This window comes from Dipodomys merriami, unplaced genomic scaffold (genome assembly GCF_024711535.1).
Source record: "Dipodomys merriami isolate MVZ:Mamm:240054 unplaced genomic scaffold, mDipMer1.0.p SCAF_69, whole genome shotgun sequence".
Classification (NCBI taxonomy): Eukaryota; Metazoa; Chordata; class Mammalia; order Rodentia; family Heteromyidae; genus Dipodomys; species Dipodomys merriami.
This window is the reverse complement of record NW_027206279.1, coordinates 5,187,337-5,207,989: the sequence shown is the minus strand read 5'-3', so window position 1 is coordinate 5,207,989 and position 20,653 is coordinate 5,187,337. Positions and strand designations below refer to the sequence as shown.

At 59.6% G+C, this 20,653-nt stretch overlaps 2 protein-coding genes across 2 annotated transcripts; one reads left to right on the top strand and one right to left on the bottom strand.

Annotated features, from left to right (window-relative positions):
* The first annotated feature begins 2,451 nt into the window (after positions 1-2,451).
* Positions 2,452-11,119, top strand: Ltk (leukocyte receptor tyrosine kinase). Its single transcript, XM_070005854.1, has 19 exons — positions 2,452-2,534; positions 2,796-2,918; positions 3,013-3,184; positions 3,812-3,962; positions 4,042-4,173; positions 4,314-4,470; positions 6,235-6,333; positions 6,766-6,918; positions 7,645-7,740; positions 7,995-8,190; positions 8,661-8,751; positions 8,895-8,959; positions 9,198-9,327; positions 9,407-9,504; positions 9,634-9,726; positions 9,816-9,917; positions 10,010-10,144; positions 10,220-10,310; positions 10,513-11,119. The coding sequence occupies exons 1-19, from the start codon at positions 2,492-2,494 to the stop codon at positions 10,837-10,839; spliced, it is 2,454 nt and encodes an 817-aa protein (XP_069861955.1). The 5' UTR covers positions 2,452-2,491; the 3' UTR covers positions 10,840-11,119.
* Positions 11,120-11,207: 88 nt separating this feature from the next.
* Itpka (inositol-trisphosphate 3-kinase A) lies at positions 11,208-20,246 on the bottom strand. The gene is made up of 7 exons (XM_070005852.1): positions 19,689-20,246; positions 13,177-13,273; positions 12,859-13,075; positions 12,562-12,766; positions 12,272-12,373; positions 11,887-11,958; positions 11,208-11,802 (listed from the first exon to the last, which is right to left on the bottom strand). The coding sequence occupies exons 1-7, from the start codon at positions 20,172-20,174 to the stop codon at positions 11,599-11,601; spliced, it is 1,383 nt and encodes a 460-aa protein (XP_069861953.1). The 5' UTR covers positions 20,175-20,246; the 3' UTR covers positions 11,208-11,598.
* Positions 20,247-20,653: the final 407 nt, after the last annotated feature.

The window sequence follows — 20,653 nt, the reverse complement described above, 5'->3', positions numbered from 1 at the left end:
CCAAGAGGTATCTGGAGGAGAGAGATCTGGGGAGATCATGATGGGAAGGAGTAAACAGTTCACATGGGATGGTGAGAATGTGGGCCACAACCCCTGAGTGGCAGGAACAGTGCTCCTAGGGGAGCAGACTACTTCTGGAAGAACTGGCTATCTACAAGAGCCTAGCACCTAGTCTCCTCATGCTTGCATTTTCAATCAGACATGAAGCAAAGCCTCAGCTTGGGGCAGTAGGTGTCCCATGTTGGATAGTGAGACCCAGCCTCTGTTCCAGCTCCCTGGCTACCCTTGTCATGGCCATCACAAAACTGCTCACTATGGGCTGGGAATATGGCTTAGTGTAGAGTGCTTGCCTAGCATGCATGAAGCCCTGGGTTCGATTCCTCAGTACCACATACACAGAAAAAGCCAAAAGTGGTGCTGTGGCTCAAGTGGTAGAGCACTAGCCTTGAGCAAAAAGCTCAGGTAGAGCGCCCAGGCCGAGTTCAAGCCCCAAAATTGGCAAACACATGCGCACACACACACACATGCTCACTAGAAACACAAGCAATTGGAGAAGTTGGGGTGCTGGTCACATGACCCAAAGTGTTGTTAACTTCATAGGGAAAACCTAATAGTGCTGTGGAGTTGTTTTTTTAAGCATCACTTCAGAAGCTGCTACCCAGGGAGATCCTAATATATAGAGCCACTCTGCCCGGAATTGACAAAAATGAGAGAAAAATACTAAGCTACTGTAGAAGGAAATAAAAAGCTGAAAGCAAACCTTACTCAGTATGACGCACCTCAGAAACATAAGTAGGATTCTTCTCAGTTGATCAGAGCCTGAAAAATGATTTTACATAACTTGAATAATTTGTATGGTATGCATTCTTTTCTGAACAGATGCTTTAAAGCTCATTTAATATGTGAAAATCACATCACAATTTAGCTGTTTATATAGACTCTCTGATAAAAATGCAGTGTTAAGCCAGGCGCTGATGGCTCACACCTGTAATCCTAGCTACTCAGGAGGCTGAGATCTGAGGGCTGCATTCAAAGCCAGCCCAGGCAGAAAAATCCCCATGAGACTCATCTCCAATTTTTTAATCACTCCAAAAAGCAAAACTGGAGCTTTGGCTTAAAATGATATAGTGCTAGCTTTGAGCAAAAGAGCTCAGGGACAGCACCCAGACCCTAAGTTCAAGCCCTACAACTGACAAATAAGCGTAGTGTTAACTTGCTTTGGATCTTAAAAGATTCCTAAGTATTTGCTGAAGGAAAGCTAAGTGGCATCCAATTCATTATCTTAGGAGACATTCCATGTAGTAGTACTCTGGTTAGGAAAGATGGGACTGGATGTATTTAGCTAGGGAATTTTAGCATGGAGCTGTTTGTCGGTTTAGTTCAGGATATGAGCATAGGAGCAATCACTCTTCACAATGAAGATGAAGCGATTTCTGTTCCCTGTGGACAGCTCGAGCAATCTGTTATAGATGCTCTTGCCTGGGTTCCTATGGGTCTTCTGCTCTTGTTTATACAATGCAGAACAAACAACTCTTCTGTGCTCTACAAAACTCCATGTGTGTCAGTTTGAACTCTGACCTCACATTTTCCCTCTATGCAATCATGCCCTATCCCATAATGTTACCTTGCTTTGTTGGGGGTTTGATACTTCAATCACCATGATTGTAATTTTACATAGCTTTAAACAGAACCACACTGTTAGGCCGCCTTACTTAACTGCTTAGTTCGATACAAAATAGAGATTAATTGAAATATCTCCCCCCAAAAAAACCAACTATGTGGCTACACGTAAGTATTACTCAGACTTTACCAAGTAGCTTAACTATTAAAGCAGTCCTATCCAACACTTGAAGGCCTCTGCCCTCAGAGTTACCATTTTAAGCTAGAGATTGAAGACCCAATACTTTTAAAGCCCACTTGAATTCAGGCCAGGCCTGAACAGGGCTGCGCTCCATCGCTCCCTCCGGGATGTGGGTGTCTGTGGTGATCTATACATCTTCATGATGCACAGGTGGTGGGAGACGCTGTCTTCGCAGTTAGTCCCTACTTTGCTTAGTGCTGAGCAGATCCCCTCGCAGGCACCTGGACCCTGCAAGTGCCCCAGCCTAGCAGTTCAAAGAGCACTTGTCCTGTGTGACCACCCACCAGCCCCAAGGAAGCATATGCTTCCCAAGAGACCTTGAAGCCCATGCCAAGGGCCTGGGGTGTGGTTGGGCGCCATCCTGGAGCTGCCTCAAAAGGATAGGGCCATGGCAGCCTCCGTCCCTCCCCGGCCGCCTGGGCGGCCAGCAGCTGACCTCCTGGCGGCTGGAGATGGGATTCCCGGGGTGGGGGCTCCACGGCTCCTCCCGGAAGCGCGGGGACCTGCTGCCCACACGCCCCGCCTTTTCCTCCGGGGCGATGAGGGGTCTGCGGTAGGCGAGGCCAGACGGGCTTCGGGACGCCAGGCGGTGGCGGAGGCTGCGCGCGTCCGGGGCCGTCGGATCCGGGGATGAGCCGCTCGGCCCGGCTGCTGCTCTGGCTCGGAGCTGCGGGTATGTGTGTCCCCGCTCCCCCCCAGGCCCGGGCCCGCGGTCCCCATGGATCCTCCCGAGGAGATCTCGAACCCTGGGGCTTTGCGAGAAGCCGGGGAAGGAGGGACGGCCCTAGGAGGGGGGCTGCGGAGCCTCGGGGGTCCCGTGCGGGTGTTCGGTGGGAGGGGCGGGCGTGGCCGCGGCGCCGGCGGACGCCCAGCCGGGCGGCACCCGCCTTCGTCCCCCGCCCCACCTTTCCGTCCCCGGCCTTCCACCTTCCAGGCGCCATCCTCGGCTCCCGCCCGGGCTCCCGGGCGCCTTCTCTGCCCCTTCCCGCCAGCTCCCCGGACCCGACGGTCACCGCCGCCCCTGGCGTGGAGTCCGCGCCTCCCCCGGAGCCTCCCGGTGAGCCTCCCTGCGGCTCCCCGGGGAGAGACCCCCGCTCCGCGGCCCCGGCGCGGGGCTCCATGGCGCTCCCTGCCCCCTTCCCGCCTCGCAGGCGCCGAGGGGCCTTGGCTGTTCAGCTCGTGCGGGGCCAGCGGCCGGCGGGGGCCCACGCAGCGGCAGTGCGACGGGGCGTACGCGGGGAGCGGCGTGGCGGTGACCGTGGGGGCCGCGGGGCCGCTGCGGGGTGTGCAGCGGTGGCGGGCGCCCAGCCCCGGCCAGTACCTGTGAGTGCCCGGCGGGGCAGGGGTGAGGCCCCCCCGGGCTGAGGCTCCACATGGGGGAGGCGGGGGGGGGGGACTCACGGGCCCGCCACCGGGCGCCCCAGTCGGCGCCGCGGGGAGGGAAGGGGGCGATGGGCTCCGTGGCCCCCGTTGGCCCAGACTTCTGGGTTACCGTGGGGAGGACCAGCTGGAGCTTCCCGCCATCTCCCCAAACTTTCCAGAAACAGGTATGACACCGGGGGGAGGGGGGGACGGTGCCGGGGATGTAACTCGGCTAGCGAGTGCGCAGCGGCCTCCCCAGAAAAGGCTTTGGGGTGTGCAACCCGAGTCTCCCTAACCCTGCGCCGGCGGTCTCCACACTTGTCAGATGAGAAGTTTCGGAGCCGCCCTGTCACCCCCAGCCCCACCTGCGCCCCCACCCGCCCCCTCTGCGCCCCGTCGCCCCGGACCCCTCAGCGCCCCATCACCCCGGGCCCCTCCCCGCCCCGGACCCCTCAGCGCCCCATCACCCCGGGCCCCTCAGCGCCCCATCACCCCGGACCCCTCCCCGCCCCGCCCCCTCAGCGCCCCGTCGCCCCGGACCCCTCAGCGCCCCGCCGCCCTGGACCCCTGAGCGCCCCCCTCCCGCAGGATCTCGGCTTACGGGGCGGCGGGCGGCAGGGGCGCCCGGAACCACCTGTCGCGGGCGCACGGCGTCTTCCTGTCGGCCGTGTTCTCCCTGGGGCGCGGGGAGCCGCTCTACATCCTCGTGGGGCAGCAGGGGGAGGACGCCTGTCCCGGAGTAAGCGGGCGCCGGCGGGGGGCGGGGGCCCCGGCCGCCCTCCGCGCCCACAGGCGCCCATGGTCCGCGGTGCCCGCAGGGCAGCCCCGGGAGCCAGCGCGTCTGCCTCGGGGAGTCGCACGTGGCGGCGGAGGGGACCGGAAGCGCCCCGGGTCGGCGTCGCGGGGCCGGAGGCGGCGGGGGCGGCGGGGGCGCCACCTTCGTCTTCCGGGTACGTGCGGCGCGCGGCCCGGGCTCGGCCGGGCGGCGGGGTCCCCGTCCCGTCTCCGGGCCCCGGGGTCGGGCGGCGGGGTCCCCGTCCTCTCGCCCGGGTCGGGCCGGAGCGCGCGCCTGACTCCGCGGGGTCCCCAGCTGCGCGCCGGGGAGCCGGAGCCGCTGCTGGTGGCGGCGGGGGGCGGCGGCCGGGCCTACTCGAGGCCGCAGGACCGCGGCGGGGCCCGGGCTGCCCCCGAGAAACTGGAGAACCGCTGGGCGGCGCCCGGGAGCGGCGGTCGAGGCGGGGCCGCAGGTGAGGGCGGGCGGCGGGCCGGGGGCGGCGGCGGGCCCCTGCGTCCCGGCCGCCAGCCATCCCGCTGTCGCTTTGCAGGTGGAGGGGGCGGCTGGGCGTCCCGCGCCCCCTCCCCCCAGGCCGGCCGCTCCCTGCGGGAGGGGGCGGAGGGCGGCCAGGGCTGCGCGGAGGCCCGGGCCGCCCTCGGCTGGGCGGCGGCCGGCGGCTTCGGGGGCGGCGGCGGGGCCTGCACGGCGGGCGGCGGCGGCGGCGGCTACCGGGGTAGGTGCACGGTTGGGGAAGGTGACCAGATCGGTGGGACAGGGGGGAAATGCCCCGCCCCGACACCGGCCGGGCCTGGAGATCCAGCACCTGTCCCCCTCTCCCCCAGCTCAAGGCCCTGAGTTCAAGCCTCCCCAGGCAGAGCAATTGCACAATCACATGTGCAAACAGATGGACAGGCAGGCAGGCCGGCCTCCCGGCCTCCCCGGATTTGCACTGCAATCAGGACCGAGTCCAACACAACTTCTCTGTGGAAGAACTCAGACCTGGCTAACAAAGATGAGCCGGGCGCAGAAAGCCGGGGGATGGTTTGTTGGGAATTTAAATGACACCCCCCCCCCCAGTCCAGTAGTTTCAGCACAAATGCAGATTCTAGGGGTGAGGTGGGATTGGGAAGATGTTGGTCAGGGGATCTAAAATTTCAGCCGGGTGAGAAGTTGGAGGGTTCTGTTACACATCTTGGTGACTGCAGTCTTTAACGATGTATTCGTCAATATGACAAAGTAGATTTTAGGTGTTCAGGCCACAAGAGGGATGCATATGCTGACTGGCTTAAACTAGTAACTGTGCAAGGTTTCAAAAACATCATGTTGTTTCCAATACATAGATGCAACTTTTCATTCAATCACTGTCATTGCTTTAAAAAAAATAGGTCTTGTGGGGGGATGGGAGGAAAAAGCTAGGAAAGAGCAAAAGGGGTGACATTGGCCAAAAAGAAATGCACTCACCTGACTTATGTAACTGTAACCCCTTTGTACACCAGACTTTGTGGTTACAATAAAAATTTAACAAAATGCAAATTTCCAGACGTTTCCAATAGCCTGAATCAGAAACCCCGAGGGCAGGATGCCAGTCAGCTGGGTTTTTGGCAATACTGTTGTTTGAACTCAAAACTTCACGCTTTTCAGGCAGTCATTCTACCAATCTCCAGCCCTTTTCGCTTTTAGGTTAGTTTTCAGATAGGATTGTTGGCTTTTTCCTTGGCTGGCCTCTGACTGTGATCCTCCTACCTATTATGTCTTCGGTGTAGCTGGAATTATACATGTGCACTACTATGTCTGGTCCTGGTCCTCTGGGTGATTCCAAGGTCCTCCAGAGTTTGGGGAACATCAGTGTAAGGCAGAAGAGCCTTTGCAGTGAGCTGGGCTGTACTGTTCACAAATCTACGTTTCCACAGAAGTAGAATAGAAATGGATTGTTTGGGTCAGGCTTCTCTCATTCGTAGCTGAGAACTTAGACCTGCAGGGACTCAGAGAGACAGCCTGAGCCAGGCCTTTCTTTGCCCTTGAGTTGTCCCTTAGCTCCCACTTGTGCATGGACAGCCCCTGTATGGTAATGGTAGCCAATGGAGAGAGGACAGAGTAGGGATATTCCGTGGGAAATTCCAGCTTCCATACTTAGCATAAGCCAGCTTTCTAACAGAAAGGCCACCATATGCCCCTTCTTCCCCTTCAACCCCTGACTCCTGTTTTATAGTCAAGCTCTCCATCACTCCATTTCCAGGAGGTGACGCCTCAGAGACTGACAGCCTCTGGGCTGATGGAGAAGATGGGGTTTCCTTCATACACCCCAGCAGTGAACTCTATCTGCAGCCTCTGGCAGGTACTGACCTCAGGGCACACCCCCCCCCCACACACACACACACCGCTCAGCCTGGCCCAGCCATTCCCCTCAGTCTCTGGACCTGCTCCCACAGGAGCCACCAGCTCCATCTACACTGTGAGTTACGTAGTTCTTACAGCTCGGGAACATTGGAGAAGTGTACTGTGCTTGTGTGTGTGTTGTGATGCCAGTATGGGGCAGTCTAGAGTGTTTACCAAGCATCCTTTGCTCTTGAAATACCTGTGGGCTCCAGGGTCCCAGATGGAGGGGACAGATGTACAGGCTTGAAGTCCCCAGGCACTCGCGCCACCCTTGGCATTGCTCCTTGCTCTAAACCCCTGGGCTACCATTAATCATGTTGCTAGAAAAGACATCTGTGTCCCCAATCCCACTTCCCATACGCCACCTCACCATATCAGTCTTTGCTGTCAGTCACAGAGAACCACGGAGAGGTGGAGATCCGCAGGCACCCCAATTGCAGCCATTGCCCTTTGAAAGACTGCCTGTGGCGGGCAGAGCTCCTCCTGGCTGAGTGCATCTGCCCAGAGGGCATGGAGCTCTCTGCCGACAACATCACTTGCATGAGTAGGTCTTGCCTTTACTGTCGTCTGCACTGCTGGCTCCTAGATGAGGAGGGACTATTGGGGGCCGGGAAAGATGGTAGAGGCCTGCTGTGTGCCAGGCACTGGGTTGGGTGCATGTGCGTGCTTTGCAATATAGAGAATGTAGGCTGGTGTAGGAGGTGATATGGATATTCACATAGATAATAGATATATACCTAAAAATGGCAGTTGCTATGGGAGATGCCAGATATTCTAGGGATTCTCAGGAGACTGAGGTTGCTTTTGCTAGGACAGTTGGCATCATGGGTAAACAATGAAGTTTTGAAGCCTGGGTCAGATTTGAGAGTAGTCAAGCATGGTGATACATGCCTGCAATCTCAGCACTGATGTATTAGCAGGGGAGGGGGACTGAGGCAAGAGGATACCTAGTACAAGGCTAACGTCTATATAGTGAGATTTTATCTCAGAGTTGAAGTGGAGCACCTGCCGATGGCTCGCGCCTGTCATTCTAGCTACACAGGAGGCTGAGATCTGAGGATTGAGGTTCAAAGCCAGCCTGGGCAGGAAAGTCCATGAGACTCATCTCAAATTCATCACCAGAAAACCAGAAGTGGTGCTGTGGCTCAAGTGGTAGAACACTAGCCATGGGCGGTAAAGCTAGGGGGCAGTGCCTCAGAACTGGCACAAAAACAACGAAGATAAAAGAACAGAAATGCTTCCTACTGGAGATGTCTCTCTTTCTCCCTAGACCCTCCTGCCACAGCAGGCCCTCTGGTTCTGATGGTGGCTGTGGTGGCAACCCTAACACTGAGCCTGCTTACAGCGTGTGGCATCCTGGTTCTGGGTACGGAGCATCTAGCAGGCCTGGCTGATTGAGGATGTCCTTTTCCACTGAGTGGTGATGTGCTGCTGTGGGGTCCCAAGCAGCAGATGTGACCAGAACCCCTACGTCTTCCAACCCCTCCAAAGCAGTGGGCGGAAGACGACTCTGAGCTTCCAGGAGGAAAAGAGCTGGGGAGGCTGGGGAAGCATCTGGAAGGTGTCATGGGCAGGGACGCAGGGGTGGTGGAGGCTATGTCTCTGTTTCTTCCCCATCAGTGAGCCAAAAGAAGTGGCAGGGCCTGTGGGGGACAAGGCTGCCGGGTCCTGAACTTGAGCTGAGCAAGCTTCGAACCTCTGCCATCAGGACATCCCCCAATCCCTATTACTGCCAAGTGGGGCTGGGCTCGGCCCAGGCCTGGCCGCTGCCTCCAGGGCTCACCGAGGTTTCTCCAGCCAATGTCACCCTGCTCCGGTGAGCCAGCCTTCTGACAGCCTTCTGACAACCTGTGCACTCAGAATCCTTCCCACCTTGCTCCCTGCATTATGGACCCCTGAGTTCATCCACCCAGAAACCTGGTGTAGAGATGGAGACTCATACAAGCTCCAAAAGGCAAAGGGACTTGTTCCTTGTTCGAGGTCAGCCCTCCTCCACCCAGTGCTGGGTTAGAGGCCTGGAACGGGACTTCCGGAGTGCACAGGTTATCTTTTCCTCACCCCGGCCCCAGCACCTCAGGGACTCCTACCTTGACTCTGCCCTTCCCTCCTGCCCCGGCTCTGTGAGCCAGCCTCACCTCTGAGGGGTTGTGTCTGAGATGTCCATGATGCAGAAAGCTCAGAGTCAGCTGACCACATCAGGGAGGGGAGGCACAAAGGAGAGAAAGGGGGGCACTGGACCCTTCTCTGTGCTCGTCACCCATGTCTTCCCAACCTGCCTTCCTCCAGAGCCCTGGGCCACGGCGCCTTTGGGGAGGTATACGAGGGACTGGTAATCGGCCTTCCCGGGGACTCCAGCCCCCTGCAGGTGGCTATCAAGGTGAGATGGTGGGGGGCTGGAGGTGGGGTGTAGAGCAGGGCCCAGTGGGTGAGCAGTTGCTAGAGTTCCGGTTAACTTAACCATCCACATCTTGCTGAAGTATCCAGCCAAATGCAGTCCTTAGCGGTGCTCTTCTTCCCCAGACCCTGCCGGAGCTGTGCTCTCGCCAGGACGAACTGGACTTCCTCATGGAGGCACTTATCATCAGGTGCACCCAGGGCTGGGCAGGGGTGAGGGGCTGGAGAGTCCAGGGCTGCCCACAGGGGTGAGGGGCTGCAGAGAGAGGGCCCAGGCTGCAAGCAGAGATGGCTCCTCCTTCCCCTGGGATGGAGAGGCAGGGAAGGGCTAAGGCAGCAGGGGTTCTGAGTCATTTTGTGGAGCCTAGAATGTGTTTGCCCCCCCTGCACCTCCCTCTGGCGGTGGGGTTTGTGGACCACTCAACCCAGCAAGTTCAGTCACAAGAACATCGTGCGCTGTGTGGGGCTCAGCTTCCGGGCTGCCCCTCGCCTCATCCTGCTGGAACTGATGTCTGGAGGGGACATGAAGAGTTTCCTGAGGCAGAGCCGGCCACACCCGGTGAGACCCATATCCCCCACCCCAGCCTGTCCTGTGTCCCCACACCTGCCTGGACTAATGTGCCTCCTGCCTGAGCCAGGGCCAGCCATCCCCTCTGAACATGCAGGACCTGCTGCACTTGGCCCAGGATATAGCCCAGGGCTGCCACTACCTGGAGGAGAATCACTTCATCCACAGGTGCGGAGCCATCCTGGTTTGGACGACCTCCCCCCCAACTTGTTTTCCAAGGAGCAGCTGTTGCACCCACATGGCTTGTTAAGGAGAGTTTCTGAATCCTACCGCTGACTCTTTGTCCCAATTCTTCAGGGACATTGCTGCCCGCAACTGCCTGCTGAGCTGCGCGGGGCCCAGCCGAGTAGCCAAGATCGGGGACTTCGGGATGGCAAGAGACATCTACCGGTGGGTGCCGCTGTGGGGGACGTGGGAAGGCGGCGGCTCTGGCGGGGTTGGCAGTATCAGGACTCATCACCTCCTCTTTCCTCTCACAGGGCCAGCTACTATCGCAAGGGGGGCCGGGCCTTGCTGCCAGTCAAGTGGATGCCCCCGGAGGCCCTCCTGGAGGGCGTGTTCACATCCAAGACAGACTCCTGGTGACTGAATCCTCTCCCCTCCTTCGAAGTGAATCCTGGCCTTTCGGTCCTCGGGCTCCTCATGAGCCTCACTTGTTTTCCACATGATGCAGGTCCTTTGGGGTTCTGCTCTGGGAGATTTTCTCTCTGGGCTACATGCCCTACCCTGGGCGCACCAACCAGGAGGTGCTGGACTTTGTTGTCGCAGGGAACCGGATGGACCCTCCGAGAGGCTGTCCAGGACCTGTGTGAGTTAGGAGTACTGCCCAGGGAGGGGAGGGCGCCTCCAGGCCAGGGTAGCACACACTGCTTCCTCTCCCCAGGTACCGCATTATGACCCAATGTTGGCAGCACCAGCCCGAGCTCCGCCCCAACTTTGCCAGTATCTCAGAGCGCCTGCAATACTGCACGCAGGTGTGCCTCCATCTCCCCTGCTGCCTGACCACCCTCACACAGCGGGTCAGAAAAAAACCCCACAAAGGGGCTGGGAAGGTGGCTTAGTAGTAGAGTGCTCACCTGGCATGCATGAAGCCCTGGGTTCCATTCCTCAGCACCACATACACAGAAAAAGCTGGAAGTCTCTGGCCTCTTGGCCCCACCAACTCCCCCATTACAGGACCCTGACGTGCTGAATTCTCCCCTGCCAGTGGAAGCTGGGCCCATCGTGGAGGAGGAAGGGGCTTGTGCACTAGGGAACAGGACTTTGGAGGTCCTGAGAGCCCCACCCCCCCAGGACCCAGGTTCAGAGAGCCTGAAAAGCCGGGGAGGAAACCTCGGCACCTGGCTGTCCGCCGGCCTCAAGCCTCTCAAATGTGGAGGCCTCCAACCTCAGAACCTTTGGAACCCCACCTATGGCTCCTGGGCCCCAAGGGCACCTGTGCAGGGTGACTCAGGCATTGACCTGAGCAACAGCAACTCCCTGCACCCCTTCCCAGGCCTCTAGGTGGCTTGTTCCTGTAGCCTCTGTCCCCTGCAGTCTGAGCTGCATGTTTGGGCCTGTCTCAGGGCTGGCCTGGCAGCAACAGACTTTCCATCCTGGAAACCAACCCAGGCCTCCTGGGAAGGGCCTGGCCCCTCCCGGCTTTGGGTATCGGGGGCCGATGGCCACGGCCTGCCTGCCCTGGCCGTCACTAGGGAGTTCTGGACTGCCTTCTCCCCATGAGCATCTTTCGTCTGTGCCATCCCAACCCTGCAGCTGTTTCAAATAAAAAGCTCTTCTCGCATCCTCCAGTGATCTGTGTGGTCGTGGACTCTGGCACTGGGCAAGAGTGGACCAGAGGAGGGAGGGGATGAGACTGGAGTCACAGAAGCTAGGTCTTTACATTTTATTGGGAAGGGGAGTCCACTGTAGTGTAGGAAGTTAGACCAATAGGTCTATACCTATGAAATAATCTTTTTTCTGGCTGTTCTGGAGAGCTGCGGAGAGAGCAGCCTCAGAAGAGCTGGGCTAAGGAAAAGCCTGGGCTCCCTTCCCTTGCTGTAACTGGAGTGCCATTCAGCTCTGGGAACCTGAGGCTTCTTTGGAGGCCAAATGCCAGTACTGGCAGTGCAGCCCCTTAGTGACTGACACCTAGTCCTGCAGGGCTGGGTGAATGCCCGCCCAGCGGGATTCCAGTCTCCTGCCAGCATGCACAGAGGGGGCACAACCCTAGGTCCACACGTCTGTCCGGCAGCCAGCCCAAGTGGGGACGAGGACCCAGTCTCATCTCTCAGCCAGGCTGGCCAGGATGCCAATTAGATTGTCCAGCCCCAGCAAATAGCCATCTTCACGGTTGCCCTCTTCCCAGGGTCTTCGGTGGTCCAGGATCTGGCCATCAGGGAGGGGTGTGGTCTTGCCAAAGTCGATGAGCCACACACCAGCGCGATGGCAATGATCATGCACGAAGAGGAGGGAGCTCCCAATCACCTGCGAGCCCCACAGAGTCAGGCCCTGCTTCCGCAGAAGCCCCCACAGACCAGACCCCGTCACCTGAGCCCACCGGCCTCTTACCTCGTGTCTCCTGAAGAACTCGGAGACCTCCAGGGTGTCCCGGATCTGCTGCAGGCGGTTCAGATACCTCCTCTGGAGAGGACGGGGTGAGCAAATTAATGACGTGCTATGGGAACGTGTCCAACTTAGAGCAGCACCGCGTACCCTCAGCTCGGCACATGTGCCTCGGAGACACTCATGGCCCACCAAGGGAAGAAAGTGAAGCACAGTGAGGTAACGGCTACCAGGGGATCCCGTGGGCTGGGACACCAGAACAGATGAGTAGGAGGTTCCCTGGGCGCCCCAGAACAAGATGAGCAGGAGGTACTCTGGGCACCCCAGAACAGATGAGCAGGAGGTTCCCTGGGCTTCAGACACTCCCCACACCTCGGGCTCTGGCTCTCACCAATACTTCCGTGTCCCCTTGCATGAACTCCTCAAAGACGCGGGTCACCTGCTCCCGACTTCGGGTAGTCTTGAAGTCCGTGCTACAAGAGCCATCGGCTTTCTGAAGGAGGTGGGCAGGGAGTGTCAGGGGCTGGGTCCCGCCTGGAGGGAGAGGATCATGCAAGGGGTAGCAGGGCAGTGCCACCCTCCCCCCCCATGTCAACTTCTAGGCGCCAGGAGATGGTGGCTAGAGGGTGTGGCCTGGCAAATGGAGGGGGGACGGGGAGGGCCCCTCCTGTCCTGGCCCACCTTGATGCCCTCGATGCGGAAGCCCAGCGTGGTGCTGGAGCTGATGCCTTCCCGCCACTGCATGTAGCGCGGCTTGGTGACGGCGCGCTGCGCGTGCTCCTCCTCGGTGGGCGCCTCGGGGTCCACCGCCAGCATCTTCTTGTACATGTCCTTGCGCAGCTTGGGCCGTTCGCGGGCTTTGGTCAGCTCCTCCTCCAAGTAAGTCCTGCGGGGGGGGGGGGGGGGAGCGGGTCGTGGGGGGGCGCACAGAGAGGCCCCCCCAGTCCCTCCCCCCTCGGGGGGCACACGCGTCCCCACCTGACGCCCATCTTGCAGTCCAGCACGCAGGGCCCGTCGAAGCCGTCCAGCAGGTCCTGCAGCTGCAGGTAGCTCTCGCCGTCGCGCTCCACCTCGCCGTGGAAGGCGGGCACGCAGCCCCGCAGCGCGTCCGCCATCAGCCGCGCCAGGCAGTAGCGCTCGGGCTCCGAGCTGCGCTTCAGGATGAGCCCGCTGGTGCCCGCCGCCTTGAAGCTCCCTGCGGAGGGCTGGGCTGAGCGCTGCGGGGGGGGGGGGGGGGGGGAGGGAAGGGGGTCCCCGGCCCAGCCAGCCGCCCCACCCCCACCCCGCCAGGCCCACCTGTGTGGCCCGCCAGCTGCACCCACGAGTAGCGCTTCTTGAACGGGCTGATGACCGGCAGGTTCACCATGGTGCGGATCTTCTGCCAGTGGCTTTTCTGAAAGCGACACGGGGGTGGGGGTAGGGGGTGTGTGGAGTCCCCTGCCTGTAAATCGGCATCTCCCCAAGGCCTCAAGTCCCCCCTTTTCTGGAACGGAAGCAGGGACTGGAGGATTCCTCTGTTCATCCCTTAACTCATTTGCTCCTTCCCCTGGCTGTGAGGGGTTTGACCAGCCCTGAGGGGGAGCCGCGGCCAGAGAAGGCTACTTGGCTTCTCGAACAGACAGAAAATAAATAAAAGCCCTGGACTCTGGTCAGAAAGCCCAGCTCCACCACTCAAAAAATGGTAGGGGCAGATTGCTGAATTGTTCCATGGTGGTTTCTTCTTCCTCTTTTTTAAGTGGTACTTAAGTTCGAACTCAGGGACCCGTGCCTGCTCACAGGTGCTCTACCCCCCCCAGCCACACCCCTCAGCCTGAGGATCACCCTTGATGCCACCTCCCAGCTCTACCAAAGGGAAATTCTGAATAGGTTTGGGGTGGAGCCAATGCCTCAGGAGATGGGGGGGTGGCTGAGAAACAAACCTGTGTATATGAGAGTATCAGTTTGTAAAATGTGGGAATCAATTCCCTGGCTGCGCTTGAGCGTGACAGGCATTCAGCTCCCCTGTCCCATTCCTTGGCATGAAGCAAAAGCCAGACAAACCTAGATCTCCAATTCACTCACTTGGGATGCTAGTACCTTTCATTCAGAGACACTGATACTGAATCAACCCTTCACATAAGACCAACACATGAGGCCAGCCTGGCACCTCAACACCCCTCAGCTTGCCTCCGTATTCCACGGACTCTGCGAGTTGGCCTTTGGTTCTGATCTGTGAGCTGCAAAGCAAAGGGCCTGTCATCTTAAAGCAAAACTGGCAGGGAGCCAGATGCCCTGTAATCCTAGCTACTCAGGAGGCTGAGATGGGAGGCTCACATTTTGAAGCCAGCCCATGCAGGAAAATCCGAGAGACTCAACTCCAATTAACCACCAAAAAAGCCAGAAGTGGAGCTGTGGCTCAAGTGGTAGAGTGCTAAACTTGGGTACAAAAGCTCAGAGTGAGTGTCTGAGTTCAAGAGTTCAAGCCCTAGGACACACACACACACACACACACACACACACACACGCGCGCATGCGCGTGCAGGAAAAAGTAGGAGTTATTTTGGAGAAAACCCCGTGACTGCCGGGTGCTGGTGGCTCATGCCTGTAATCCTAGCTACTCAGGAGTCTGAGATCTGAGGATCGAGGTTCAAAACCAGGGCAGGAGAGACCGTGAGACTCCTATCTCCAATAAACCACCAGAAAACCGGAAGTGGCGCTATAGCTCAAGTGGTAGAGCGCTCGCCTTGAGTTGAAGAGCTGAGGGACAGCGCCCAGGCCCAGAGTTCAAGCCCCACGGCCGACAAAAAAAAAAGAAAAAAAAAGAAAAAAAAGAAAACCCCATGACTTAGGAACTCTGTCCAATCCAATCCTGAAAGTATCTCATGTATTCTGGATCTTTTTTGCTTCCCTCCCCAAATTCATCCATGCTGGGTCTCCTCTGTGAAGCACACAGGTCTGCGTGTCCACTGCCCCCTTGCAGGTTTGCTTGCTTTTCAAAGGAGACTAGACTAGAAGCCAACATCCCTGCTGCAGGAGAATGTGGAGAGGGAGAACTGGGGAGCAGAGGGCTTCTGACCATAAAGCCTTGCACACAGGGAGGAGATGGGGGTTGGTGACAAAGCATCAAACAGTTGGCTCCAGTCCTGGCTTTCTCACTTTCTGGCTGAGTGAACACAACCAAGTACTGTCATCTGTGTGGGCCTGTTTCCTCTGGGAGGACATAGCGGCTGCCCTAACACGAGCCACCATTTACTGACTGCCTGCTGCATGCCAGGCACCTTCGCATCTTCCTTCAGACAGCCCTGCTCTCCCATTGCTACTGAAGTTCCTACATGGCACGCTGGGGTGTGATCACATGTCCAATCCCTGGGGATCTGGGGGTGTAGCCAGAAGCAGCCCACTAGCAGCATGACATCTCTTTCAAAACTCCCTTTTAAAATCTTTAAATACATACAAGGCTTGCATTCTGCTAACATAATAAAATCCAAGTTTTATTATAAAACTCCCCACCTCCAAACCCTCAAGTAAAATTTCAGGGAAGTGATTATGCACCACGTGAATTAGCCCCATCCCAGACCTCTTCTCTCGTGTTCACTCAACAATCATGCTATGACGCCCAGACCCAGCAAGTACGAGAGGTGGCATTATTAGGCTCATTTTATAGGGGGCTCAGAGGCAATAGCATCTCCTAACATTCTGCATCTACAGAGTCCAAGTTTCTGACTCTACCACTTCAATTCCTTCCCCGTGGTCCAACTGCCCTAGCACTTTCCAGAGCCCATGTTACCCTTCTGTCTGGCTGGGAGGGCTTTGATTTCTGTGAAAACACTGGGATTTGCTGTGGTGCTCTCTCCACTGGCTCCACACCTTCCCTTTATCCAAAGGAAGGGGGTGGATAGGAACTTCAGGTAGGCTTATGATTCTAAAGACAGAATTTGGGATAGCAGTGTAATGACAAAAGAAAAAAGCTGTAGCTCTGTAGCCACCCTAAGTGGAAGGGGGACCTGGGTACGGTGGCTCACACCTGTCATCCTAGCTACTCAGGAGGCTGAGATCTGAGGATCAAGGGTCAAAGCCAGCCTGGGCAGGAAAGTCTGTGAGACTCATTCCCAATTAAGCTTAAAAAAAGCCAGAAGTGGGGTTGTGGCTCATATAGAAGAGAACTAACCGAGCAAAAAAAGCTCAGGGTCAGTGCCCAGGCTGAATTCAAGCCCGAGGATCAGCACACGCACGTGAGCGAGCATTCATACACATACACACACACACACACAAAGTGGAAGGAGAACCAATCTTGGGTTTGGTCAGGAAAAGGAATGAACTATCTTTCCTTCTGGGGTCCTGAGGAAAGGGGGGCCTGGTAAAAACAGGGTTCATTGAGCTAGGACTGGCAGCACACGCCAGTTGTCCCAGCTACAAAGAAGGCTGGGGCAGAAACATCATTTGAGCCTACTAGTTCACAGACCAGGCTGGGAAACCTAGTGAGACCTAGTCTGAATTTAAAAAATTGAAGTGGTACACCAGCCCTTGGCTGATGTGTGATAATGGCATCTACTTGTCCCCATGCCAAGGTGAAATGGGGCCACCTCCTACTCTCCCTACCTTGGTTTTGTATCTCACAGGAGCTAAGAGCAGCAGAGACTAAGGCTGGTGGTTCTAACTGCGCAGGAAACAAAGGCCTTTCATGCGCATTATCCCTCGCTGCTACCTCCCGAGGTTTCTTATGACAGGATCTAGCAGCCCTGTCAGTCATGGATGCAGTCAAACAGGGAAGGAGTTGATGCTAGTGTCTCCAACCTGACTCATTGCCATCTTCCAACTCAGGTAACCTTCTACGGGAGGTACCTTTCCATGGAGAACATAATGCATTCACAAATTAATGTATCCAAAGAGCGTTTGGAGAATCATTGAGTGGGTGGGTTAGTAGGTAAGTGGGTGGAGATTTTCTCTCATGAACGGGCAGGGAAAGATATTTTTGAGCAGGTGAGATGTTTTATTGTAAGGGTATTGGGAAGCAGATTTTTGATATAACTAGGTGAGATGGAGATGCCAAGAAGGCCAGAGCTTCATCCTTTGGCCCAACCCTCCTTTAGAAATCAACACACAAAGTCAGGCACTGGTGGCTCACATCTGTAATCCTAGCTACTCAGGAGGCTAAGATCAGAGGACTGCAATTCAAGGCCATCCCAGGCAGGAAAGTCCATGAGTCTTATCTCCAATTAATCACAGAAAAAGCTGGAAGTGGCGCTGTGGCTTAAATGGTAGAGCACTACTAGCCTTGAGCAAAAAGGAGCTCAAGAACAGGGCCCAAACCCAGAATTTGAGCCCCAGGATCAGAAAAAGAAGGAAAGAGAAAGGAAGGAAGGAGGAAGAAAACCAACACACAGACAGAGGCAACTTGGGCATCATGGGCAAAAGCCAGGGTGGCTTTAGCACTGGAGGACCCAGCAGGCTGAGCGGGCAGGGCTTGGCTGGGTCCTAGCTCAGAGTCCCCTGTCTAAGCTTTGTTTAGAAGCCTTGAGGATATCTGCTCCCCCTTTCAGTACACACAGCCTGCCTCCTGCCAGAAGTGAGCCTGTGCTCTGGCGTTGGCTCTCTTCCCCACCCTCTGTCCCCTTCATGGTGTTTCTGGCTGAAGCTCTCTGTCCGCCCAGCACCCACTCCATGTTCCAGTTGTCCTATCAAACTAGCACTCCCTGTGCTGGGGCGGGGGGAGAGCAAGCAGTTTAAATTTATAAAATGATTTGCACTAAGGTATGAGTGACCCACGACTTCACCTTCCCATGGGCAATTGCCTTCTTAAAAGGAAGTCTGTTAACCTAAATTCTGCTCTATAATTAGTGGAAAGTGATGTGTGGGGGTTCGGAGTGCGGGAAGGGGATGGCATCCAGGTCTCCTTACCTAGAGTGGAGCTCGGAGAGAAGAAAACCGGTGCGGCACCCACCCTCTCTTCTGCAATAGCCGCCTTGCAGCTGTTCTAGGAGGCAGTCACGGCCTCAGGGCGGTCCTCACAGCTGCCCTTGCTAAGCCGCATGTGGGGTTCCCTGCCTGGGATCCCCTCTATCGGAGGAATGGACACTGGACAGAGCCAGGCTGCCCCAGGTCTCAACCACTCCGCTCTGGGAAGCCGGCTCAGGCTTTGAGAAGGCAAAGCTGGTTGTATTCGCCAGACAGAGGCAGGAAGAGCCTCTCTGGGTCCCAGATGTGCCCAGGCTGAGCTGGCAGAGGTCGGCCAGGTGGCAGCCCTGGAGCGCAGACCCAGTACCTTCTCCCAGGTGTATCCTTCCAACTGGGGAACCCTTAAAGGCGACCTGGGAGGGCGCGCTGCGCGGCTGGCCGCGGGACGGCAGAGGCAAAGTCCGCTCAGGGTCCTTCTTGAGGACGCAGGCACACTCTGTCAACAGCTCCGAGCTTATCTAATGCTCGGCCCTGGCTGTTTGCCTTCGGGGAGGCCCCGCGGGCTGGGGGTTGGGAAGGCCTAGAAGATGCAGCCTTGGGCTGGAAAGGCCACCAGCTCGGGGCAGCCCTGGGTGGAAAGCGGCTGTGGGATCTCCACCCCGCACGCCTGCAGGGACCCCCAGGGCGGAAGCGGGGTGCTCCCACGCCCTCGGCCCGCCTCACCCTTCCTCCCTCCCTGCGCCCGCCTCCGGGACGTCTGGAATTTGAGCAGGGGAGCGGCCGACCCGCCCAGGGGCAGGAGGGGAGTGGGGTGTGTGTGTGGACGGGGTCCCCGCCCAGCTGGGCGTCTCCCCCTTCCCGCCCGGGTGCGCAGGCCGGGATGAGGATGAGGGAGGGCTCCCGCACCTGTGGCCCCGCGGCGGGGTGGGGGTGTCCCCGCTCGGGGCAGATGTTTTTGATTGTGTCCCCCTCAGTGTGTCACTGTGCAATCCCCTCTCCCCACACGGTAAGTCTCCAGGTGTGCGGCGGAGGTGAGGGTCCGCGAGGCCCAGGCGCCCCCCCCCCCCGCTCTCCCCGCGTCGTCCTAGCAACCGAGGCACGCGTGCCGGGAGGGCCGGGGGCTCCCTGGAAGTCGCCGCTTCTGGGGAGAAAGCTGAGAGATCCTGGGTCTGCGCGTCGCGCCGGGGGCACAAGCACCACGTGGAACCGAAGCAAGTCCACGCGGACCGCGGCCAGCGAAGTGTCCGTCCCCGGTTCAAGCACCGCGGGGTGCGCAGCGCACGCACCTTGGGGCCCGCGCAGGGGCCACGCTTTCATCTCACCCGGGTCCGTGTCAGCCAGGTGGGTGAGCCTGGCCCCCGCACATCCAGGCAGCGACGAACAGGCTGATCCGGTCCCCCTCCAGCCTCAGTTTACCCTCCCACCGGCGCGGCGGGGCCGGGAGAGCCGGGTGAGCGCCAGGTGGGGCCGCATTCCGCGGCCGCCCCGCGCCCCTCCCTCGCGGCGTCCCGGCAGCGTGCGGGCGCCCGGAGCAGACGGCAGCGGCTCGCGAGCCGCGCGGAGCGCAGCTCCACTCCCACTCAGGAGCGGGAAACCGTGGCAACGGCGGGGGGGGGCGCGTCCCGGGAGGGGGCGGGGAGGAGGCACGGGCGCCCCGCCCGCCCTCCCGCGCAGCCACCCGGCGGCGCCCGCCCGACCCCGGGGGCGGGTCGCCAACTCCTCACCCTCCTACGTCGCCCCGGGGCCCGGCCGCCCGCCCGGCCGCCCGCCCGGCCGCCCGCCGAGCCCCGGCGGAGAACTGCCAAGGCTCTTCCGGGACGGTGGCGCCCGGACCCTCGGCGCGGGACAGCGGGGGCGCCCGCCCGCGCGTGGGCCCCCCACCCCGCCCCCGGGAGCCCCCGCGCCCCGCGCCGGCCCCGCCCCGCGGCCCGTACCTGAACCGCGTCCTCGCTGGCTTCCAGCTGCACGTTGCCGCGGCTCCGGCTCTCGCTGTCGCTCAGCAGGTCGTCCTCCGAGTCCTCGAGCAGCGACGAGGAGCCGGTGGAGGACACCGACGAGGTGGAGAGGCGGCGTGGCTGCCGCAGGTGCGAGCCCGCGGCCGGGAGCCACTCGCCCTCCGGCTGGGGCGGCCCGGGGCTGGCCGGGGCGACGTCGGGCTCCTCGGCGGTCACGGTTAGCTGCGGGATCACCGGGGCAGGGGCAGCCCGCGGGAGCCCGTTGGGGACCTGCCCTCCGCGCCGCTTGGCCCCGCGGGCCCGGGGAGCCCCGGCGGCCGCGGCCGCCGCGACCGCCGCGCAGCGCGCCTCGAAGAGCAGGCGCAGCTCTCCGACGCTCCGGCGCGGGGCCCGCTCCAGCCCGGGGCTGCGGCAGCCCGCGGCCCCCGGCTGCGCCATGCCCGTCGGGCCCCCGGGCAGGGTCATTTCCCGACCATGGAGCCGCCGCCGGCGGAGCTGCCGGCGGGCTCCGCTCCCAGCCCGCGGCGCGGCGGAGACTGGAGGAGCTCAGCACCCGGGGCTTGCGCCTGCCCCGGGGCGGAGCCTCCGCGCCTCCCGCCGGGGCCCCGCCCCGCCCACCACAACAAGGCCCTGCCCCCGGGCTGCGCCCCGCCCACCACAAGGCCCCGCCCTCCCAGGCCGCGCCCCCTCCCAGCCCCGCCCTCCCTCCCACTTTCTGGGAAAGCGCGGGCCTAGCGGGGACCCTCGCGCCCCCGGGAAGCCTCGGGGCGCACCCCGGGGAGGCCCAGCTTTGGCAGAAAACCCGGGCTGGCCCCCTGCGGGTGACTGGCCTTGGACGGGGCGACAGGGACGGCTCTGTCCCCGGGGCGGGCCGGGAAGGACTTTTTCTCCAGCTGGGACGGGAAGGAGCGGCCTCTGGCCCCGGGCCGCGCGCTGCGCTCGCT

Excerpts from the sequence above, each read along its gene's own strand:
- Ltk (XM_070005854.1), top strand. The coding sequence starts at position 2,492 with ATGAGCCGCTCGGCCCGGCTGCTGCTCTGGCTCGGAGCTGCGG. Across the intron at positions 6,919-7,644 it reads CGACAACATCACTTGCATGA|ACCCTCCTGCCACAGCAGGC; the intron begins GTAGGTCTTGCC and ends CTTTCTCCCTAG. Across the intron at positions 9,918-10,009 it reads ACATCCAAGACAGACTCCTG|GTCCTTTGGGGTTCTGCTCT; the intron begins GTGACTGAATCC and ends CACATGATGCAG.
- Itpka (XM_070005852.1), bottom strand. The coding sequence starts at position 20,174 with ATGACCCTGCCCGGGGGCCCGACGGGCATGGCGCAGCCGGGGGCCGCG. Across the intron at positions 13,274-19,688 it reads CCAGCGAGGACGCGGTTCAG|AAAAGCCACTGGCAGAAGAT; the intron begins GTACGGGCCGCG and ends TGTCGCTTTCAG. Across the intron at positions 13,076-13,176 it reads GCAGCTGGCGGGCCACACAG|GGAGCTTCAAGGCGGCGGGC; the intron begins GTGGGCCTGGCG and ends AGCCCTCCGCAG.